The sequence below is a fragment of the Zonotrichia leucophrys genome, chromosome 12 (genome assembly GCF_028769735.1).
Source record: "Zonotrichia leucophrys gambelii isolate GWCS_2022_RI chromosome 12, RI_Zleu_2.0, whole genome shotgun sequence".
Lineage (NCBI taxonomy): Eukaryota > Metazoa > Chordata > Aves > Passeriformes > Passerellidae > Zonotrichia > Zonotrichia leucophrys.
In genome coordinates this window covers 12,027,883-12,052,096 of record NC_088182.1, presented here as the reverse complement: position 1 = coordinate 12,052,096, position 24,214 = coordinate 12,027,883, and the positions used below count along the sequence as shown (strand labels likewise).

Sequence of the window (24,214 nt, the reverse complement as noted above, 5' to 3'; positions counted from 1 at the left end):
CGTTCGGCACCAGATGACCTTGGCAAGTGACCTTTCCTTGGTTTCTAGCAAACAGGCATGAATATGACCTTGGATGATGCTCCATGGTGTACAGAAGGAAAACACAGCAGTGTCCCCAACTCAGTCCTGTCCCTGCAGCCACTGCTCCACGAGTCCCCCTGCTCCAGCTGCCAACCTGCAACAAGGCACGGCAAACACGGCCAGCATTGCTCCGGCCCCAGGACACATCACACCACACCGCGGTATTAAACTTGGATCACCAAACGACCAGACACGCACAGGGAAAGCAGCAGCATGTTCAGGAGACTCCTGCAGTTTCACATGCAAGCTCTGCTGAGAACGTGTCACCCCAGCTCCTCCTCTGAGCTCCACCCTTTCACATAATCACAAAATATTCTGAGTTGGAATCAGATCATCGAATCCCAACTCCTGGCCCTGCAAAGGGTGCCCCAAGAACCCCACCGTGTGTGTGCCTGAGAGCGCTGTCCAAAGGTTTGTGAACTGGCAGTCTTGGGGCCATGACCACTTCTCTGGGGAGCCTATTCCAGTGCTCGACCACTCTGTGCGTGAAAAGCCTTCTCCTAAAATCCAACATAACCCTCCCCTGACACAACTTCGGGCCATTCCCTCCCCATTATGTATAAGGGCTGACGGGCTCCGCTCGCCCCCTCCCTCCCAGAGCTGAGAACAGCGAGGGCAAAGCGACAGCGCGGGGCCGGGGCTCACTCACCTCAGCGACCTGCCCCGTGCTAGCACGTCCCAGCCGTGCTCCTCCGGGCGAACACCGACCCTGTCCCCTGTCCCCGGTCCCCTCACCCCTGTCCCCTGTCCCCTCTCCCCTCCCGGCCTAGCCCGCCGCCCCCTCCCGCGCGCCCGGAGCGGGGCGTGACCCGCCCGTGCCGCAGCCTCACCGGGCGCAAGGCGCATGCGCGAGGGCAGCCGGTGCGCACGCTGCCCGCCCCCGGCCCCGCCCCGCCCCGGCCCCGCCGCCGCGGCCACACCGGGAAGGGCTCCAGGCGCTATGGCGGCGGCTGCGCGCAAGGTAAGGGGGGAGCGGGGCGCGTCCCGTGCCGCCCGCGGGGCCGAGGAGACGCGGGGGGACGCGCCGAGGGAGGCGTCTGACCCGGTTTGTTTTGGGCCCCGCAGGTTGGAGGAAACTTCCTGCGGCCGGTGGCCTCCTGAGCGGCAGAGCGACCGAGGGGGAGCGCCCGGGCCCGGCAGCCAGGCCTCTCCCGCCGCCGGGGCAGCGGAGCCGCACTGGGCGGGCGGAGAGCGCGGGGGTGCGCAGCGGGCCCGCCTCATGCGCAGTCACCTGCGGAGGGGCTGAGCGGAGCCGCCGCCGCCGCGCCCCGCGCCGGGGGCTCCGGGCGAGCACTTCCCGGGGCTGCCCCCGCTGCCCGGCCCTGCGGAGCCGCCGCCGAGGGACGCACAACGACCCCACCACCGGCCGGAGCCGCGGCCGGGGAGCGACCTGTCAGGGCACCTCGCAGGCCGGCCCCCAGAACCCTTCCCACGCGTCGGTTTGTCCCCGGGAGAAGGCGAGTTGGGAGCCTCTCCATGCCTTATCAAGTTCCTTATCTGAGCGGCTCCCAGAGGCTGTAGAACAGTTCAGCTTTATCTGGTGTAAGGGAGAAAAACAGTGTAGCTCTCGCACTCCATCCTGTATCGAGGACCACCTATTCTGCTGGGGTTTATCACACGAAGATGATGAAATGTGGATTGCTGGGTGAACCATTAGGTCTCTGTTGTGAAACGAGGGCTTTGTATTCGCCTTCCAGTTCCTGATCTGTGCCGTGTGTGAGAGGACGCTAATCTTTCTCCTTCATTCCCCTTCCCTAAACCTTTCCTTGCTTCCATGTTGCATTGGTCAGACTTTTGGTCAGTGTTGTTTACGGAAGGAGGGGGGAAGAAGGCAGTTGAGGTTACAAACAAAAGTACTTGTATGACTCATCTACTTGGATTTAAGACATTGTATCCTTCTTTCACGGGGCCTTTGCTTCTCTCTGAAGGAATCAGATGCTTTTTCCTATTCTTCCAGAGGAGGATGGATTGAAAGTTGTACGTTTTAGACTTTTTTTGGGCCACTGCTGATATTATTAAAAGACATAATGGGACTTTTTCACTGGATTATTGCCAGAATTAGTTTACACACTGAAACAATGAGTTGTTAGGCCTCTCATATGATAATATTTGTCCTGCTTTAATATAAAGTTGCTGTGGAGGTGTTTTTAAAATTGCGGAGGACAGTCTGCATCAGAAGAGGCTCTCTTCATCTCTGGTTGGTGTAGCAACCGCAATCTGTCCTCGATGCCTTCAGCCTTGGCCATCTTCACTTGCCGCCCGAACTCCCACCCGTTTCAGGAGCGTCATGTCTACCTGGACGAGCCTGTCAAGATCGGCCGCTCGGTGGCTCGCTGCCGGCCAGCCCAGAACAATGCCACCTTTGACTGCAAGGTGCTCTCCAGGAACCATGCTCTGGTCTGGTTTGATCACAAGACAGGCAAGGTAAGATGTTAATTTAAAAACACTGAAACTGCATTTATTCTAGCAAGTCCCTGTAAATTGTGGATGGCTCTGGTTTTGCTGTCATAAATGGGGTTGCATAGGGCAGGAGTAAGATTTGTTTTAAAGCGATAACTTTCCAGGTAAGTTGGTAATTTCTTACTAAGCAGAAACTTTGAATATTATGAAAAGTATATGAAACTAACAGTTGAAAAGGGTTAGTTAAAAGGTTTGCATGTGTCTTATTTATGACTGGAAATAGGTGATTTAGAGGTGAGACGAGGTGTGAATGTGAAAGCACATTTGTCGATATAGTGGTGTCATAGTATTTTTTTCAAATGCAGAGAAATTACTGTTTTATTGGTGTGTGAAAATTGATTGTGAGGAGCATTGAAAAATGGATTTTAAAAAGATACTGTTCTTGTTTGGCACTCTTCCTACTTGTCCTTTTGAAATTTTGTGGAGTATTTTGTTTGGTACTGATAGGAGGTTTATTACTGGCAACAGGAGTGTAATGGGTGGCATTCATGATATAGTCTTATTGTTAGTGAAAATGGTTTTAAAATACATCCTGTGTTCTTGACTGTTCCTCTCTCAAGTCTGGCAGTCTTGTTAAGCAAAATTGAGGGGTCCTGTAGTGCATCTTTTGTCCACTAGGGATTGAACTGGGACAAGTAAAGTTGTTTTACTTAATGACTGTCAAGTTAATTTTAAATATCCAGCGAAAAATTAACAAAGGGCAGACTGCAGTTGCTGAGCACTGTATTCTTTTTCGAACTATATTGATGTTATGCTCTAGAACTTAACGTGTTGTAAGTCAGCTGGTTTTTAGCTTTACACCAAGTCCTTCTATGAAATGCAGTCAGTGCAGAACTGGATTTTAAGAATAATATGGTCTGTAACTCATGCAGATTTTTTCAGTAGTATGACACAGCATGAGGAGCAGCACAACGCAGTCAAAGTTCTTAAACCTTCCATTGTTAACTATCCTGTATTATGCAATACTTGGACATGATGGGACAAGACAAGCATTTAATTTCTTAAGGCTGGATTATGGCTTTCAAATTACCTGCAGGTAATTGTGCAAACTGCTATCTGTATTCAACGTTTCATTAAGCATCTTGCTTTGGCTCTGTTGTGTATGTGATGTGCGTTCTTGGATTCTAGAAAACTTAAGTGCTTGAAATACTTTCAGTGTAGTCTTTAACCTTTCTTGTTTGATTCAACAAAGTAAAATGTTCCAATTTATTGTGCTGTTTTTAAATTAGAAAGCATTATGCATATAGCTTTTTATCAACATTTCTTATGACTTACAAAGACTTTAAGACCCCCATGTGTTCTGTCATGGTTACAAATATAATCAGTAATTTTCAAGATGGTTAATTTGAGAAAGCACTGAGTGTTAAGCAAGTCTAACTGATAGACAAGCTTCAAAAATGATCACCTATGAGGATTTTTGTTTGTTTCTAAATTTCAGTTAGCTTTGTCTTCTCTAATAGAGGTAAAAAATTTGTATGCTTACTCATTTATCTGTTTAAAAATAAAAACTTAGTAGTAGTAACTAAAAGGATTGTATTTGAGAGGTCTTGAGATAACATCATTTGAAGATTTGACAGAAGTCTGGTGAAAATTGCCAAGGTGGGAATCTGTAGCCATAGTAAACAACTAAAGAATGGGTTTGTGATCGTGCCCTGGAATCCACTCCTATTGCATGTTAGATGTGGTGTTGTGAAAGGTTTAAAGCAGAGGTATAGCAGTGAGGAGAATTTCAGATTTTGTGCTTGTTTTTTGGATGTATGGACTGGTTTTTGATCTGGTTGAGCATTGGAATGGTAAATTGTGAGACAGTGTGGTGGGGGAAATGCACCATTAGAGATAATAGGTATCAAATGCTGTTGTGGAAAGGCAGGTAGAATACTGATAAATACAGGCTTTATCTTGAATCACAAGAACTACTTTAAAAAATTCTGTGGTGTTTTCAAAATGCAAAGAAAAACAGGCCAGAACATTTACGTGCAGCATCATCTATTATCATTGTTTACATAACTGCTAATAAGCACATCTCATTTAGGAAATTGTCATTATCCTATCAATGACCTATATTTAAACCCCCACAAATTCTCTTTGTCAGAGTATTTGTAAACATTGCTTAGAATGTTATATATAGGACCTTCATCAATTCTGGATTTTTCGAAAGGTAAAAGACCTTCAAATGTGAATTTAGTAATGAGAAAAACTCTCACCTATTTCAAAATAGGTTGTTAATGATCTGGGACTACAGTTTCATAAGTTGTGGACTTTGGCAATACCAGTTTCAGGCACTACCAGTCATTCAGTCCAACTCTGCTGCCTCTTGAGCTGCCTTTTAGTTATACTTCATTACTTTGTTTTTTTTTTCTTCCATGAGGGCTTGGAGTTTTGTTTAGTGAATCATGTGAGTGATCATGTTTACTACATAGTCCGTAAACAATTTTGTCAGTATTATCTGTAAATAGGGGCAGAACCTGAAGAGAGGGAGCATTAGTAAGCTATGTCAAGGAAAGTAGTACAGAATTTTTTTCCTAAGGCAGAGGAAGGTATAAGCTGAAGTATGTTGCATAAGTAGACCAAGCTGAAGATAACATGTTACTTACAGTTGAAAGTTGTGGATGTTTATTTTGTATTAAGGCACTTTAATTATGCATGGAAAAAGTTATTTGCCCAGGGAGATAATGTGTATGTAACAACAGCATTATTAAGGTTGAAAATAGAATGAGATTTCAAGATCACCAATACGTAGCAGTTAAAAGAAGGTACTTAAATCTGGATTTGCTTTTTAAAATATTTTAAACATAGTATGTGAGCCTAAATATGTGTATGATAAAGGTGGAAGGAGGTGGTGGTGGGATTATCTGCACTTAGACTTTTTCTGTACATAGTAATATTTTTGAAGATAACTGGTGCAATGCCTCTTCCATCCTGTGTTTGTAGATACAGCATAATAACTCCTAGTTAACTAGTGGATTTTTCATGAAGTGATAACATTAGAATATTATAATTGGAATTCATTTTGGTTTTATTTTTTTTTAGTAATTGCAAGTTAATGAATCTGGGTTTTTTTAGAGGTGCCTGAAAAAGTGACTCACTAGATACGTAGGAAGTAGATGCTGTGCTAAGCATGGAGTGTTCCAAAAAGTGTGAATCAAAGCAAAAGAAAAAGTGGGCTATACTTCACAAAATCTAAATGTGTTCAGCTCAAATCACTGCATATGAGAAGAAACCCTTTAAAATAGTGTAACTGAAATAATCTTAAACTTGTTTTTTTCGGTTTTGTTTTCATTTCTAAAAATAAGCAAGTGGAAGACCTTTGAGAATTTGTATGTGACTTCCAGGCTGAAATGCTTCTGACAGATGTAGAAGCTTTTAGTAGAAACCTGAAGCTTCCAAACAGATATCCAGGCTTTCAAAATCTGGAATTACTCAATCCCTGATGTTGTTGTGAGTTGCTATTATGAGCACCTCTTATAGGGAATTCATTGCCACAGTTTACCAAAGGCTCTGAGAAACTGTGAAAAATGAAGTATTTTCTTAGATAAAAAGCACCCCAAAGAACTGGTCATTTTTAATAACTGAAAAAAGTGTGGGCACAAGTTGATGTGTTAATGGTAGCTAGTGCTATTGTTTTAATTTAATTCAGAGTGGATGTCAATTGAATTGAGCACATTCATATCTTGGTGATGGAAATTCTGCATTTCATTTTGGACCACTAATGCAAGAAATACATTGACTAACAGGAGCTGAGATTAGATAGTCTTTTTTTGCTGTGTTGTACTAGGGACTAAAGTAAATTGATATGAAAGAAAGCAAACAAAATTAGTAAAGAGGAAATATGTTACTCACTTAACATTACATAAAATGTTTTGTGGATATTGAGAACTTGGCATGATTCAGGAAAGCACAGAACATTTCCTTTGGATGTTCTGTTTGTTCAGAAGTATTTTAGTAAACTTGTCTTAAAAAACAAAGTGGGATATGAAAAATGGTATTTGGAATTGCAGGGTTTTGGTGGGAAGTTTTGTTTCCTGCTGCTTCCAGTAGCGAATGCTGTGTGATACTCTGGCCTGTTTAGTGCTGATCTGTGTAAAGTGTGTTTAGTCTCCCATCTATCAATAGCACTTATTTGGATAGATATCATGTCTGTTATTTGTGTTTTCCTCTATTATATCTTTTTGACTTTCTGTTAGGATTGTTGTCCGAGAGATGAACAGATGTTTTATTTTTCAGTACTCCTGATGTTGCTGTATGCTTACAGTCTGCAGTGGAGACAGTGTCTTCAAAACATGGAATATTTGTTCCAAGAGCCCTGGGGGATTGAGCTGGGATTTGCTGTAATGCACTAAGGTGAAACTCCAGTGCTTAGGTGCTTCTGCTAAGAGGGTGATGGCAGGCAGCCCTCACATACACCTGGTAATATTTTTATGTAAGTGCTTTTCACCCTGAATGAACCATCCAATTTTATACTGATATGACCATGACAATAGTGTGGGTAGGGAGCTCTTGCTGTTGACCAAGTTGAGCCCCATGGTTTTAGGAGCTGGTGTGGGAGTGCAGGCAGCCATTTATAGTAGAGGTAAGGCAGTGCTGACAAGGATTTCCCTGCAGAGATACCATCTAGAGCCACTGCTGCAGAGTTAATACTGTAATTCTTGGAGCTGATCCATTGCAGTCATGCTGCATCTATCCTGAGCCAGGAACACCAACACATTGATTAGGCTTTAAAAACAAACAAAAATCCCTTTTGTATTTGCAATGAATTTTTACAAACCTCAAATGAATCAGGTTACTTAGCTGGAATGAAGGCCAGTAAATATGTTTTCCTTAGATCTCTTATGGGATGGTTTGGGTTTGCTCCTGGTCCCAGGCTTATAAATGCAAAACCTTGCTTCCCTACATTTTTATTATATAAAGTTGTTCTTGATTTTTACTTTTTTATATGTTAGTTGGGCAGTCCAGTGATCCTTTGCAGGTGTATTTACATAGCACTGGAGAAATACTTTGATTTGGCTTTATCTTCTCATTTTTTTTCATGTGGCAGCCTCATTTGCTTATTTATCTAATGAAAGTGGTTGAATTTATGTATGCTGTGCAGGGCCATGTGGGTGAGGAGTGTCTGTGTCACTGTGCTACTTTGGTTGTGTTGATTTGAGTCTGATCTAGCTAGAATTCTGCAAAATGTCTTGATACATACTCAGCTGTTTTGTTGCATTTTGGATTTTGTCATTTCTTTTAATAGATAACATAAAGTGAAAATGATGAGTATTTTTGGAACCAGGACAGGAAGCAAGAATTCTGAATTCTGTCTCCATTCCTGCAGCTACCAATTTTACACTCTATTGCTACTAAATTATATGGCTATTTGCTGTCTCTGGATTTTCTTCTGAATCACATCAATACTTGCTTCCTGTTAACGTTCACTTGCAGAGAGTTTGGATTATCCAAGAGCTCTGAATTTTGTTACATCTTGCTGTGACCATGCATTAATTTTCCCAACTTGTCTGTCTTTCCAGAAACATTTCTGCTTGTGACAGAATTTTTGGAAAAAGGCTCAGCATTGTCACATTTTTGTTGAATATAGACAAGTGTTTTTTCAGTCTGCTCTAGGAGTGGGAACATCAGGCAGAGAGATGGGTTGGACTGTACCCATCTAGCAAGAAGACATCTCTCTGCCAGAGGCCCAGAAGAGTTTCCTCCTTGAAAAGGAAAATCATTGTGCTGGAGCCAGACAATTAATTGGATACAATTTTCCTGTTGTGTTGTACCAGACTTGTGTGTGATTGAGCAATGCCTTAGAGTTTATTTCAGTCTTGAGAAAGTATAAATAAATGATGAACTTCCAGCAGGCTTATAATAGAATGTCCAAAATCCTGTAGTAGCACTGTAGTTGAGTGGAAAAACACAGAAAATGCTAGCAGGAGTTTGACCTTTTTTCCCCTTTCTTTACTTTTGTAAAAAATAAACATTAAAAGTTCAGGGATTAGTCAAGGGTAATTTAGGGCATGAGGAATTTATAAGAACTTTGCAGAGCTAAGGAACATTACAGTATTGATAGCTGAACTGTGTAGTGAAGGGAAATATATGCTATTCATAGAACTTTTAGGTTATAAAACATTAACCAACCATTGGGAAGAATTGACAGTTAGATGGGCTCAATTGCAAATGTCCTAATAGTGTAAAATCTGAGAACTTGTAAATAAATACAAAAAATAGTGACAGCATTGTGCTATGTTAAAGTGAGTTTTTCCCCACTAGTTTTAATTTTCATATGATAATTCAAATGTGTTGAAAAGATTTATTTTCATTGATAAATAAAACACAGAAAGTGTTCAATACAGAAAGCATACAATGTCTCATATATGTATAAAACATATATTAGAACAGAAGGGGGATCTTTTGCTCTTGTGTTAAGATAGTATTGAATAGAATCCTAAGAATTAACTTATTAGTGCTGCATATTCTCATAATTACATAGTATTTCTTCCATAAAAATAAAGTAAATGCAAGAGCTTCAGATGGAAAAGTTATGGCTGCATGTAACCATGTATTGAGTAATACTCTTTTTAAAGGAAGGAATAGAAATGTTATGTTTCAAATCCAGAATGCAAAGCTCTTTAATGGGCCAGATAGATATTTGTACAGCAAGTTCTTTTGCAGACATTTGGTCCTGGCTGCTGCTATCTGCATATGTCATTAGTCTTATCTGATGCGGGAGTTTTGGCTCTTAAATGGAATTTTTCCAGAGTTAGCCCTGTTTTGGAAGTGGAGTGAGCTGAAGTTTAAACCTTGATTTGTGTAAAACTTGGTCTTTGCCATAGTATCAATGTTCTGTAAGAGATTTGTTTGTTGAACTCCACCCCAGCAGAGTTTGATGATTATGCCTTGCTTTCTGGTTTTTGGGTTTGATTTTTTTAATTGGTTTTATTGAAGTGTAATGCTTAATTATATAGGTTAGAAGCCAGATCTCTTGCTTCTGCAAAGCTGAGCATTTAGCCTGCCTACCTTTTTGCCTTTTAATATCCTGGTGACCTTTCCCAGTAACTCGTGGCACAATTAACTGTCATTCTCTCCTTTTTTCGTTGTTAGCTGTGATAGTTAAGCCAGAACTTAAGGGCAATAGAATTGCAAATCAGTTTCTGTGTATTACTTGTGATTTTATTCTGCCATTGCTGAGTTTTTCACTTTTGCCTACTGTTTCCAGGGGCTTGAAGAATCTGAAAGCTTTCAGGATAATGAATTATTTGTAATTCTTCATGTTTTGAAGTCTGTCATTTAAAAAATAAGCTTTGTTTTTTATATCTGATTGTCGAAGGATCCATTCTGCAGCCAGGTTATTTTTGCAGGTCTGTGATCTCTGTAGGTAACTCCTTGTTGTGTTCTTATCCTTGCAGGGATTCCTCTTGCTGGATGCCAGAGGAATTTTTAAGGTTATGTCAATATTAACACATACTTTTAAGGGACAAAGAATAAGTTTGATGAAGTTCCTTTTGTTTCTGTGGATTCCAGAACTTTAGGTCATTAACTAGGGTGGTATCTACGTTGAGTGAGGTTACAATACTGTGAATAAAGGCAGCAAATCCTATGACATGGATGAGCTGGCAGAGGATAGCTGAGGTTGGTGTGTACCTCAGGAGACTGCACTGAGCAATCTGCTGCTCCACAGCAGGTCTAATGAGTTGAGGTTGCTTGTGGACTTTGTAGAGAATTTTGTGTGCAGAATTAATCCCTGCTAGGAAATCAGCTTCTGAGGTCAGTGGCAGGCATATTAGCTGGTAGATTAGCCTGTGTTGCTGTTATCTTAAGTTATGTTTGTAACTTCTGGTGTATGTATGCATAGTTAAAATTCAGTATTATGCTTACCTGGAGTACTTCTTGTGTAGTGTAACTTAAAATTAGTACCAAAATGTGTCAAGTAAATTTTAAATGCATTTCTGGAGGAAAAGAAGGACTAAATGAATGACATAAGACTGTTCCTAATTCTATAAGGGTGGAAATAATACAACACTTTCACTTATAGCTGTCAACCACTACTTCCTTTTTAACAACTCAAAGGGGAAATATTTTTTTTTGGTCTTCCTCTTTAAGGAACTTTAGTAGACTGCATATTCCAACAGTTGTAAGAGAGAGCCAGGAATACAAATTGTCATGGAAAGGGTATATTTGTTTTTGCAGTCTCCGTAGCTATTTGATGTTAGGTAAAGCTGCTGTTTGTGCTACTTAAGCAGAGCGTTGGCAGGTAAATACAAATATTGTCAGTGCCAGTGAAGGCCAGTGATTTGGTCTATGAACAGAGCCCTTCCTATGTAATTAAGGGAATAAGTGATAGGCTGCTATTTATATTAATAATATGTTACCTATAGCACAGAAAGGCATGGGGATGTTCTAAGTCTATTTGAATGCTCTTTACCCATGGCGTCATTCTGATCTTTGGTTACATTTATGAATGACACTCAATTAGAAAGTTAAAAGTATGTGTGCTGTGTTTAGATAACTTCTAACTTGCACATAAACAGAGAAGAAAATGTTTCTGGAGTTTTTGTACTTGAACAAATGCATTGCATCACACACAAGGACAACCTTCCTTTCAAAGTGCATGTGTTGATCCTGACTCTCTGTGCACATGCTGCCTCCCTGCCTGAGAGCAGCACAGATTGTACATCCCTCCTGTGGCAGCATATTGCTTCCTGATCAATTGAATGCAGATCTGCATTTTAGCTGCAGACTGACCTTCCCTGACCCCATGTTCCAGAAGTGGGCTTGGGAAGGGTTAGGTTAGCAAAACACTGCTGTCCTTTCTCTGAGCCACTCTGGGACATCCAGACTGCATTCCTGGGGGCTCCTTAGGTCACCCTCTCCTGGGATTTTGCCTGCTTCACAGGTCAGTGTGAATGTGCCTGCAGTTGAATAATTTTGTATGCAGATGTGCAGGTAAGAGGGGTTTTTTTTGTCTCCTCTGGTTATCAAATGTAAGTGTGCTCATTTTCCTTCCTTCCTTTCCCATGCAGCTGAATGTTGAGCCTTCCCAGGATAAGTGTTGCTGGATAAATTTTAGATGATGATCTGAGTTTTATAAACTAATACCAAAGGATCTTCATGACTATTACTCTTTATTTTGGGATCTGTAACTTGTAATCTCTTTGATGTGTGTTATGGTTTATACTTGCTGTATGCATTTTGGTTTATAATTGGTGTTTTGTAAATAATTGCTTTGTAATATCCTTTAAAGCCTTTTATGAAGATGTAGTTTTGAGTCTAATGTTAGGGTACCTGTAATCTTGCAACATGATTTCAGTGGCTGGATCTGCTTGCTGGTGCTATGCCTCAAATCTAGAATGGTTTTTATACCATTCTGCTTTCAATATTGCTTCAGACAGTTATTATACAGGTGAGCAAAGCTCAGTGGAGACTCTTCTGTCTTGTTCAGACCAAAACTTTTCAGACAGTAGAAGAATTTAAGAAATAATGAGTGCTTGGTTATACTTGTAGACATTTGGAAGAGGTAATTTTTTTCAACTGCTACACTCATGCTGGGGTGTCCCAAGTATTCTTTTTCATGGGACAGTTGTAGTGGCAGGATTTTAAAATGTGAATTTGTGACCATATATGGACAGAAAATGTTTTAACCTTGAAGTTTAATTGTGTTTACAGACATAGTCAACATGCATTTTTATTTCAAAACTGGTTATATTTAATATATAAAGTTATGTTTAATATTTTTATTTAATGCTGAGATAGTGGTGACATAGAAAAGAAGAAAAGAGGCAAATCAGCCTTCTAGGTATAGTCTCTTCTATCTGAAAACAAGTTATGACTTTTGGAAAGTTCTGCTTGAATTAACAAGAAATGTGGTAAAAAAGTCACAAGAAAAACAAATATTTTGGAACTTAGGAAGGGGCCAACTTTTTTTTTTTTTAATATTAGCAGTGACAGTATAATTGCTAGGACATGAAAAAGGACTTTACTGAGTATACTGAATCAAATATGAAAAATGGGTCAATTCAGTCTTTTTTGTTCTTTTTGACCCATGTAACTCCTGCTCTGGGGTTTCCTTTCCATAAAGCTAGAGATGATAGAGTGAATGGACAGGACCAGCCTGCTGCTGAGCACAGTCACAGAATGGTTTGGGTTGGGAGGGACCTTAAAGATGATCTGATGCCAGCACCCTTGCCGTGGGCAGGGACACCTCCCTCTAGACAGGCTGCTCAGAGTGCCAGCCAGCCTGGCCTTGAATGGTGCCAGGGATGGGGCATCTTCCATTTGTTTGGGTTTTTGTCCCCATCATTGTTCCTTTCTTGGTGTTTTTTAACTTCGTTTTGCTCATTAACTACTAGCATAGTAGTATTAGTAGTAGTTATTATTAATATATTCCAAAGCAGAAGAATTTCTGTCAGTGCTTTTAATAATTCTTGGTGAAGTGTCCCATTTCAGTGGAAGAAAAGCACACCAGCAATAAATACCTACAAAGTCACAGAGGTGTTAGGTGCACTGCATTTGCTCAATCAGGAGTGCCCTTTTATCAGTTGTGTCCATGGGCAGGTCTGAGGACCATCTTAGCAGGGTTCTTTGGGCTTGTCCATGTGCTGTGTAGACTTGGGTGGGGGTGAACTCCTTATTTCCCTCATGCATTGTATTTCTGAGCATTTGAAATAGTAGGAGCTGTACCAGCCTTTCTAATGCAGCCTTTGAAGTATGAGCATTGTTTGCTGGCATCTTAAAAGAGGGAGGAGAAAGTTTATCTGCTTTGATAAACAAGCCTGTGGAAAGAGCTCCGTGACCTTGCTTGAAGAAGGATTATGATGACAGGAATGTCTTGTATATTTATTTTATATAATCACAAGTGGTGAATTCAGTTAAATGTGGCTTGTTTACTGTGTAAAACACTTAGATACCTGTCTGCACTTGAGGCAGAGTAAGGGTATTATCATTTAAATGTCTGAATTATGATAATTTACATACTTGTTTAACATGCAAGCAGTGAATGAAGCCAGACTTAGAAGTTTTGAGAACATTATCATTTAAATAACTTGAGTTGTTTAGTTTTTTTTTCAAGTATTAGAGCGTTAGGTTCTGGATGACTGTTCTTTATAAAGGTGTTAAGAGGTTTTTTCTGCTTGGGTAGAACTGTTAAAGATGCCCCATAGCAGGAAGCCTGCATGACTTCCATCTCCCCACAATACTAATGAGAAATTGTATTTTGAAAATTGTGGTGGAATATAGAGTCTTTGTTACTTGCTGCAAAACTCAGAGCTGCCATGCAGAGGGAACTCTTGCTTTTCAGTTTCAGTTCTGCTCTTTTACAGGATTTTGTTCCAGTTCAAAAGGTACTTTTTTCACTATCCATTTGTGTTCCTCTATGCTTTCTAGTACCTTTGACAGAACAGCTAAAGCAAATAGCACAGAATGAAATCTTGTCAGCTTACACTGTGCAGTGAAAATGAATTTTGGAAAATCCAAGCTCACTGAGCCTTCATGTTTCTGAAAGTGTTGGTGGTAACACTCAGAGCATGATGCTTTTGCCACCATTAGGGCAGTAATCTAATTGAACAGGAATAGTGAAATGGAATAGGCAGCAAAAAAGCACAGTGAACCCCAACATCAGAGTAGGGTGTTCGTTGTTTCAAACAGCTGATCCTCTTGAGGCCTAAAGCCTCTGTAGCAGGGAGTTCCTTTCTGCATTGTGTTTTTGTCAAATGCTGAGTAGTAACTTCCTTTCATTTTTAATGTATATATATTACCATTAGAAAATATGATACTTCAGGTTGGAATTAAATTTCCCTTTATTTTTTCTGGTTGAGAAGGTGAAAAAACAATACTGTTCTTAGGAAAGTATTTGCCAAAACTGAAGAAATAAGAACAAATCCATGGCAGAAAAGGTTATGGGTATACAGAATATCTCTAAACCAGTTGTCAGATGCCAGGTGAGCTCTTCTGCATTACTGATCCATCATTCATCCTATCCTGAACATGTTGATTCTCACACTTGGGCCACTCCTAAAACAACTAAATTTAGACTTCAGCTCTCTTGTCTGTCCTCTGTAATATCAGTGCTGTCTTCCTTCAGTCTTTGGGATGAAAAGAATTGCAGATTTTTAAGTTACCTGTTTTTACAATGCTTCCCCACTGGAGTCTATAAGTAATCCCAGCTGCTGCCTTCCTCTTCCTATCTCTTTCTGCAAAGTACAAACAACAGTGGTAAAATTCCAGCTTTGTGAGCCTTGTCCTTCATCTCGTGCCCTCGTGGCTTTGGGCATGTCTGGTGATGGAGCAGCCAGGCGTGAGGCAGTTTAGGGGCTGGACAGAGGGGGAAGAGGAAAGGCTGGAAGAAACTTTGCTTCTGTTTCTCATTCTTTCTAATACAAGCCACCAGTTCTCAGGTCACTTGCTGTGGTTTGAGCTGGTGGCCATGGAGGGTGGCCTTCAGGTGCTGTGAGGGCAGGAAGCACATCTGTGTGGTCAGTTTGGAGAACTGGTGAGATGAACTTTGTACCAGCACTGAGGCTGTGCTGGGGGTACACAATTGGGTGAGAAGAGCACTGAGCACTACAGATAGCAGGAGTTTGCATGGGAAATTCTACAAGGATGGATAGAGACAAGGGGATCAGTGTTACAAGTGAATCAAGTGATGCAGAAGGGAATATTGAAACTGAAGAGCGATTGAAGTCACAATTGCACACTCTAGATTGCAAGTTGCCCTTTTTGAGAAAAAAAAAAAAAAACCAACAGGAAACATGTATTGCTACTTCTCCTTTTTAAATGTACTTGTACCATTAGGCACAGTGCCCAAAGAGCAGAGTTCTGCGCTATGGGAAAATGATCACAAACATTACAGTTATCATTTAAGGTAACAAAGCTTTTTATTGGGGATTTTCTGTGTTATGCTTTTTCAGTCTTTAATTTTTAAAAGATGCTTACTTCTCTCAGATTCTATTAAAATATTCTTAGCATGTTGAAAAGAGCCATTGTTATGAGCAGTGCAGGAATGGCAGTTGTAAGGAACTGTATTTGTAGTGAAGTAAAGTATTTCCAGAGCAGATAGATAATTTTATTTTTTTATTGAACTAGTCATGTAGTTGGAAGATGGGTCATCTTCCATGAAAGATTTTAGGAAAAATAGTTTCAGCTCCCTATATAAAACTGTTCTTAGTGAGGAGTGTGCTCTCTGCCATATTTGAGACACTTACTGTTGAGCACTTCACCTGTTTTTAATTGTGAGTTGTTAATGAGAGCATTCCCTATTAGAGTTCACTAGGTGGTTTTGGAAACATGGAAATATTTGTCATTATGTGCTTCTGATCCTACATGAAGTTTTATAGTTATTCTTGTCTAACTGGCAAAGAAATAAATGTTTTGCATTCTATCAAAAAGTCCACTGCAAGAATACTTCTGTTGTAATTTATTGTGGAATATTGCTATCAATTGACTTACTTTCTGTAAATGATAATTAATTTTCTCTTAAAGTAATAAGTGAAAAATGCATTAATAATTTGCACATTGGTTATTGTATATATGGGTGACTGATAAAATCTAGAAGGACCTTCTGAAGTTTTAAGAATTTATATTTGAAAATTAGTTTATTAAAAGTATTTAGGTATTCATAGAATAGTTAGGAATAAAGATTTAACTTTAGTTAATTTAAAATACTACCTTTTTTTGCTTTTAGAATAGTAGCTGTGTGAGTTCTCTTGGGATTTTCTCAGGTTTGTTACTCTGAACTATTTATTGATGTTTACACAATTTTGTTTACTAGTTTGCTGTTTCTGGTATTTAAGTTTTCAAGCTGAACCTTTGAAAGGGAAGTGAAGAAAACAGCAAGGTTCCTGATGTGCCTGTTAAGAAACACTGAGGTTGAGAAACAGGTGGCAGAAAGCTGCTGGGTGCTGCTTGATGCTGGTGTGTCCTGCTTTGCATTGGCTCTGCCTGGCACTGAGGAGGGGATGGTGCTGCAAGTCTGGAGACACTCAGCTGCTGAGTCTGGAGGTTGGCAGGTCCAGCCAGTTTGTGCAGTCAGGAGGTGGATAAGCTGCTCAAGTTGTCCAGTTTTGAATTAAGTATGAAAAGTATAACTTAACAAGGTAAATTAGGCATCTTTGTTAAGAGCACATGTTTATTTTACCTGACTTTAACTAATTTTAAGAGACAGAGAAGCAAGTAAATGTACTAAAAATGCACTTTCTTTGCCCCATGAGAGGTTGTTAAGAATTAAATCATATACTTTGAGCTCAGAAGCTTAGCCCCCCTTTGTTTTTAAGGTATCTTGTTGAATGTTGAGGGAGTGCAGGATATTCTGTGGTGTTTTTCCATCCCTTGTGTGCTTTGCACGTGTTGCTGTTGCGTGAGGGAGGTGACTGGTCTGCACTCAGTTCCACCACGTGTCTGTGTTTTGTCTCTTCCAAAAGAAACCAGAAGATATCAACAGGGAGAGAGCTGGAGGTGTCCTGTGGTGCAGCTCTTGAGGTGGATGTGAGGAGAGGCACAGCAGCTGTGCCCTGCTCAGGGTGTGTTCCGGAATTGCTGAGATGTTGCTGCTCCCAGCACAGACCTGCTGTCAATGGGGGAACTTGGTGGGATGGAAACTATTTGAGACACAGAGAGAAGAAAGCAGGGAGCTGACTGTGACACTTCCCTGGAAACCCAGCTGGGAGATTGTGAGTGCAGTCAAGGAAAGTGCAGTGCAGCCAAGAGGTCTGTGGAGGCTTGGGGTGGTGTGTCCAGGCCTTTCCTGCTGCAGTCTGTCATTTGGGAATGTCTGAAATGCAGCTGCTTGCTCAGCCCCGAGGAGCTGCTGTCAGGTGGCAGCAGAGGCAGGAGGTGATTTAGAGATAAGCAGAAGGACCAGCTTACTGCTGTCCAAGCCTGTGCTAGACAGACTAATTCCTGCCTGCTAACCAGAGCTATGTGCAAAGGGACTTTCATGTGAGAGGGCCTTGCCTTTGCTTGCTTCCTGTATCTCTTAGGTTTTGTAATTTCGGTGGATATTCACATGAATTTGTGTGTAAGCAATCAGGAGGGCTGTTACTGATCTATATACAAATTTCATGTTTTGTTTCTGTTATAACAATAACATCTTCATTATTTTAAGGCTGGCTGGGCGAACTTGTGAAGTGTTTTTTCTGGTAAACACTTGAAAATTCATCTAACAAGTGTCACAGATTTGTTTGGGATTTAATTTTTTTTTCTTTTATTAAATAGTGCAAAGCTGTAATAATCCAATGAAACATTGAACCAACCTGCATCATGTATTGTGTTTGATATGCCCAGTATTTGCTTAAGACCCAAGTATATTACTTGGCTGCAGAAGAAAATCTTTTTCCAAAAAATTTAAAAGAAGAAGTATGGACACACATGTTTCTCTTAAACTTGTGTTTAACTCTGTTGCTCTTAATGCTGCCAATTCCCAGTGGCCCAACCTATTTTCCTTTGAAACAGGCTTTGGATAGCATCTAATTCTAATTAAAGTTTATTAAAACTTTGCACTAATAGTAGACTAATTATAAGTAGTGTAAAAGTCTTGCTGATTTTCCTTTAATCAAAGGGTAATCTTGTCTACAGCTGTATTAAATTTAAGCTTAGATGTCAAACCTCTTGGAATGTCAAAGCTTATTACTTAACAGCAAACATGTTTTTTGTGGGGAGGCTGTGTTTGTACTGGGAGTGCAGTTTGAATGTTATGGGAACTTAATTTGAGGGCTCATCTGTTTCGGTGATACACAGTGCAGATCCTTTTTTCCATGGACTAGATGGGACTGATTCCATGCACAGTACCAGAGCAGTGCCACTATTATTAAGTATCATCATTTTTAATGACAAGCTTGCTGAGCTTTCTTCCATGCTGTTTGGACTATAAATTTTGAAATAATTCTTTGAATGTTTTTGTTTTGAGCTTCTAGTGTATGTCCTTCTGTCAGCTGGGCTTTTGGTCTTTTAGTGAATGACTCATTTTCCTGGTTTGGTTTAGTTTTGGACCTTGTTTTCTGTTCTTCTAAGAGCATACATAATGAATTGTAGCAGAATTTAATATATTAAATGTCAAGAATACATTTCAACAAAGGGTGATCTTTGTACAGAAAAAGCCTAACTGTTCTCGGAATAGAATTTTTTTAAAAATGCTGACTAGACACAGAAAAAATCTGCATGTTAATTCCGTTTCCTGCAGCATATGGCCAATTTCTAGCTAGATAATTTTTACCATTGATTAGGAAGTTAAATTTCTATATTTAATGGGAAAAGCCTTTGACAGCATTCTGGTTTTTATCTATGCTTGCTGATTCTGGGTAGAATTCCTGTAACTTGTGTACTTTCAGTATCATGAACACTGAAGTTGAGAAACCTAATTTTAAAATTTGACAAGTATGAGAATTGTAAATGTGGATGTTGAAGGGCAGAGGTAGCTTGTCTGGGAAGCTTTGGACTGTAAAGATGGAATTAATAGTTTAGGAAACCCACAGAATATGTGGGTATAGTCCTATAATTAATGGAAAATTCAGTATTAAGAAAAGTTGAACAACCAAATGTTCATAATATAAGCAGTGTTCAGCTGTAGTTTCTGCTCTGCTTTTTGTGGTGTTGGTTCTGCATTACCCAGCCCGGGCAGTGTGTTCTGTATCGTGGCCTTGCCCTCTAGTGGCTGCAACTTAGCTTGAAATAGTGAATGGAAAAGGCATTTTCGTGCTTAGGGAAGGGATTTGGAAAACTTTTTATGGTGATTTAAAGAATTAAATTGTCAAGGGAGGCTATTTCTTCTTAGACTGACAGTCTAGAACCTCTGATACTAGAAAGGCATTATTTTTGTATTTTGAAAATTTTTGTCTGTGTTCTAGAGGAAAGTATGGCACATTTAGTACCAAAAACTGTAAAGCTTGATAATGACTTTTCAGAGGTCTGGGTAAGCACTCCCTCAGGCTTTTCAGCTGAAAGGGTGTGGGATTGCCAGCAGTACTTTGCAGTTCCCCTGCTCCTATGCCCACTGGCAGATTGGTCACGGACACTGATGTGTTCTGGGTGCATTTCTGTTGACACAGAAATGAAGAGATTTGGGTTGTTGGTCTTTTTGTGTGTGTGTATTGTTTTTTCTTTTCAGCTTGTCTGAATAATCATATTCACGGGCACAGGTGTTAGCAGTGTAGCATCCTTGATGACCCTGATGGAAAATAGCTAGGAAAAAAGCCAGCAAAATGCTTCTGTCTGTGTAGAAAGCTCTACCCTGGCAAGTTTTGCCATATTAGCAACCTGTCTAATCTGTAAATGCAATGTGCCTTGCATGAGATTTTTGCCCTTGGCTGAGATGTGTGAGTCAGCAGGTTTGGTACCTCAGTTCCCAGATCCTGGCACCCTTGTCTGCCCTCGGCCCATCCCTCTGCTGGCCTGGATCTGCCACGAACCTCTGAGGAGAAGGTTGCCCCTTGTTTTGAAGCCAGTAGGACACAGGTAAAGACATGAATGATGAATATTCTGTAAGATTGCCTATCAAAAATCAGCTCACATGTTCTCTCCCATTGCTGGCTGACCCATCTCCATATGTGTATTTCATAAGTTTAAAATAAATAATCTTTGTTGTGTAATTGTTGGTCTCAAAGGAGCGCTGGAATAAATCAGCCTTTGTTCAGGAATACCAGTACTTAATTACTACTTGCTTTAAAAGTCCTGATCCAGGAATGCATTACAAATAAATACAGCCTCCTCCCAGGATATTTTTGCTCTCCCTTTGTTGGAGGTAAGGTTTGGCTGTGCCTTGAGTACAAATATTAAACTCCCAATTGTCAGATTTCTCCTCTGTGCTGGAAGATGAATTTTCCATCTTTGGATGGAGCTGCACCCTTCTCTTTTGGTGTTTGGTTTCCAGTTAATTGCATTTGCTCTCTGCGTGGAATGCTGAAGTACAAAACACAGAATGAAAATAAATTAAATTTAGTTGTTTTTTTTTTAAGGTTTGGTCTGCCCTTGATGCAGAGAAGTCTTTGGGAAAGAAGGAGGAGCATATTGCTCTGGTGACCTGTTGTTTTCAGTATGAGGAGCTGTGTAGTGAACTCTCACTACACTCTATTTGGGTAATACTTGTGGTTTGGACCTCTTACAAAAATATCTTGTTTGACATGATTAAAACTGGTGTGGTGTCGTTTGTACTGAGCCAGTTCCCTTCAGTTAGGACTTGTGCTTTTGCATCTTTATTGCCTGCTTTGAATTGATATCACAGTAGCTTTAAGTTTATCCTCAGCATGGGCATTTTAGCTGTTGTTTAGCAATGTGCTGAACATTATTTTCCTTGTGACACTTGTGCTGTCTGAGTTAAGAGTTCAGGGACAGATGACGGCAGAAAGCAAGGCAGCATTGCTGTGTGCAAAGGAGAGGTGAATTAACTAGGCCTGCTGCAGATGTGTCTTAAAAAAAATGAAATTACTGTAGTGAAATTAGACAAGTTCTTTCAAATGGAATATGTCTCTTAATAAAAGGCAGGGAGGAACTTTCTTATATTTTTTCAGGATATTTTGAGAGTTTTTCCATATACAGAGATAATACCAACCCCCTGCTGCATTGCATTTAGAGGTATCTGTGAAATCTGATCTGGGTTTTTTTCTTGACCTGAATGTGTGATCACAGGGAGTTTTCTCTGCCATAAACCAGCAGCAGTATGGAATTAATGATAGTAGGTAAACACAGTGAGTTGTGTGGAAGGAATAGAAAGGAGAAATAATTTGAAATAGTTTCAGCACCTCCCTTTACTCTAAGAAGTTGTAAAGTCAGCATGTGAAAAGTGATTCTTCTGTGCCAGGGTAGAGGAGCTTTGATGTAATGATTAACTAATTCAGCAATTTAGCAGCGAGTAGCAGGACAATTAAGAATCTTTTGCAGTTCTGCACCTGCCTTGAAACATCGGGTTGTGTTGGGAGTTGGAGTTTCCTGATAAACGAAGGAGCTGCCTCATCACTTTCGGCTTTTGTAGAAGTAGTTCTTCTCTTCTGGTGGAGTATCTGGTAATCTTGGCTTCTGTTGTGGTTTTTCTCCAATTTGCTTGCAAATGAAAATGTAATTGTTTGTTGATAGAAGTTCAGTAGTGCAATTTTCTTAAGGAAAACTTCCCTTTCAATTCATTTTTTGCTAGTGATTTATCTACCTCGTTAGCTCGAGATTTTTGAGGACGCAGAAACAATGGATAATGATGGTGCTGGATTTCTCATTCTAAGTATTTACTCTTAGATGCTGATAGTATTTCAAGATTGCTTTTTAAAAATCTGGTTTTCATTTGTTTTCTTCTTTTTCTGTAGTTTCTGGTTATTTTCAATGTTCTGCCATAAAAACAATTCATTTGGTTTCTTTAGTAGGTGTTACAGAAATTGATTTTAGTTTTTGTTTATGCAAGGTTCTAATAAGGGTGTTTAAAATCCAAAGACCAGGAGAGATTTATGCCTTATATCTGCTCTTAAATTAGGGCAAAGCTCTGTCCACACATGACAATCTTTGTCATACTTTTGCAGTAGTCAGAGACAAAACCATACTTTATTTTGGTCTTGCTCTTCATTAGGTTGGCCAAAGAATGTTAACTATCAAGTTTAACCATTTTTTGATTGTGAATTTAAGAATTAAAGTTTTTGTTTTCTGAGTGGTCTTAGTGTTCTTCAGTAGTGCAGAATATTTATGGGGGGTTTTGCTTCCTAAAGATAAGAGGAAAGTGCAATAATACATTACAAACCTTTTGAAACATGTATTTGAAAAGAAATTAAGCTTGTGTATGAGAACCTGCTCTTTGCAGAGCTTATTTGTTTTATCTGGATACATGTATCCTACAAATACAGTCTTTGGGAATTTGTACATGTTGAGAGCAAGTTAACTTTATTTACTGCAAAGTTTGAGTGTGCCATGTTGCCAAATTTAATTACATTTATTAGAGTAAATAATAGTGTTTAGCTTTCAGTCTAGTTTTGTAGGAAAGTATTCCTGTAAGGGCATCAGGAGTGATGAGTATTTCAGCAATATTTTACACTTAAAAGTAATGAGCCTGAAGAAGCCTGGATTTCTGGGTAACAGCCTAGTAGAGTGTTTTATTTCTTTATTTTAAAGCTGCATTAAGTTGCAGTTTATTTCCATTATTGATTAATACAAAGAACACAGTAGCATTAAGTGAAACCTCAGGAGGTCACCTTGGCCATATGTTTTCCCTCAGGTCCATGTTTGATGTGATGATAGAAGTTGAGATAAATTATACAAAGTAATCACTGGTGTCACAGTGATACCTGATATGTGGCTGTACAAATGCCTTGTGTAACGAGAGGCTGAGCTTCTTTAATGAAATAAAGCAGGAAACTTCTTTGCAAGTACAATTTCCTTCTAGAAACCTGTTTTTATCTACTTTTTACTGGTTTTATGAGTACATTGCACAAGCCAGTGTTTTCATGTGGAGTAGGAAAAGTTCTTTCAAAGTCTCTGGGTGTTATGTAAGATATTGTCATCTATGACAGCAGTAAGACAAATAAGTCTCTTCTTTATATTGTTTGAGTGTTCTAATGAGTCAATTTGAGCATCTTGGGATGATGTGTGAGTAATCATTTCCTGGGAAGCCTTCTGTTGATTGTACTTTTATTGTTAATGTATTTTAGCTTTGCAGTTAAAGCAATGATGTACCTTAAAATTCTCTCAGCATTTTCAGGATGGGATTAAAATAGTACTTGAGAATTTTCGTGTAGGCTAAAAATTCAGTTTCCTCGAGAATATTGTATGCAACTAGTACTGAGTTGGGTAGTTTTCTTGTGGGAAACTTGTGTGCTTTGTCTATATTCAGAATGGAATTGGATCTTTTCTGAAAGTGTTAATATCCTTCATCTCTTTTGTGATTCATGTACCAAAGTTTTCAAGCATGATGCATGTGAAGGGATAGACTTTTATTCCGCTGAGAAGAGAATAAATACAAAATTCTTCAAGTTATCCTGAAACCATGTAGCACTTTTAGCAGAAGTCTGATACTCAGAAATTTTGGTGAGCTATTAGGACAAAAGTTAAGTAAGAGACATTCTAAAGAGTAGTTATTAGTAACTATGGTGACACTGTAGCAAGGCAGTTGGCTATATATAAACCAAATTACTTGTAAATTAGAACTCTTCCTCTACATCTCTTCTTTTTAAAAATAGCTTTTTGCATCAAAATTAGTGACACTGATGTGTAGAGAGGGATCTATTTTTATATGGTGGTGTCGCATTTTGTGGCTTGAAGTTTTTGGTGGGTATATATCTTGTCATTCTTCTCCTTTTGACAGTGAATGCCTTTTTGGATTATTTGAATAATCTAGGGATAGATCAGGACCCCGGTACATGAGCAGCTTCTACCTTTTGCAGTCACTTCATTCCACACTTTGTGTTTCCTGCAGAAATTTTTATTTAGAAGAAGAATGAATAATTTGTATCATGCCTAGGATTGCTTCTGCTCACATCCTTCATCATAAATCTTCTACCAGAGAGTGTGCTAACTACAGGATTTTGAGGAGGCCTTACAGCATAATAGGGAGTGTCCAGGACTTGTTCTTCTCTGACTTGGTGTTATACGACATTTTTCCATTATGGGATGTGATTGCTGGGAGGTGTTAATTTCACAGCTGTCAAGTTAGGCTTGAAATGTTTATTTCTAGAAAATAGTTTGTGTGTTACTTGAATGCTGCCAGTTCTGCGGAAGGAGGGTGAAGGTAAATAGGTTAGAA

General features: G+C 39.7%; 1 protein-coding gene across 31 annotated transcripts in view; it reads left to right on the top strand.

Annotated features, from left to right (window-relative positions):
• Positions 1–988: 988 nt before the first annotated feature.
• The window catches only part of SLMAP (sarcolemma associated protein), a 73,223-nt gene continuing 49,997 nt past the window's right edge, over positions 989–24,214 (top strand). For all 31 annotated transcript variants that reach the window (XM_064723691.1, XM_064723682.1, XM_064723685.1 and 28 more), the window contains exons 1-2: positions 989–1,042; positions 1,147–2,505. In XM_064723691.1, coding sequence (XP_064579761.1) covers positions 2,308–2,505 — 198 coding nt within the window. In that variant the 5' untranslated portion in view covers positions 989–1,042; positions 1,147–2,307. The remainder of the gene's footprint in view (positions 1,043–1,146; positions 2,506–24,214) is intronic.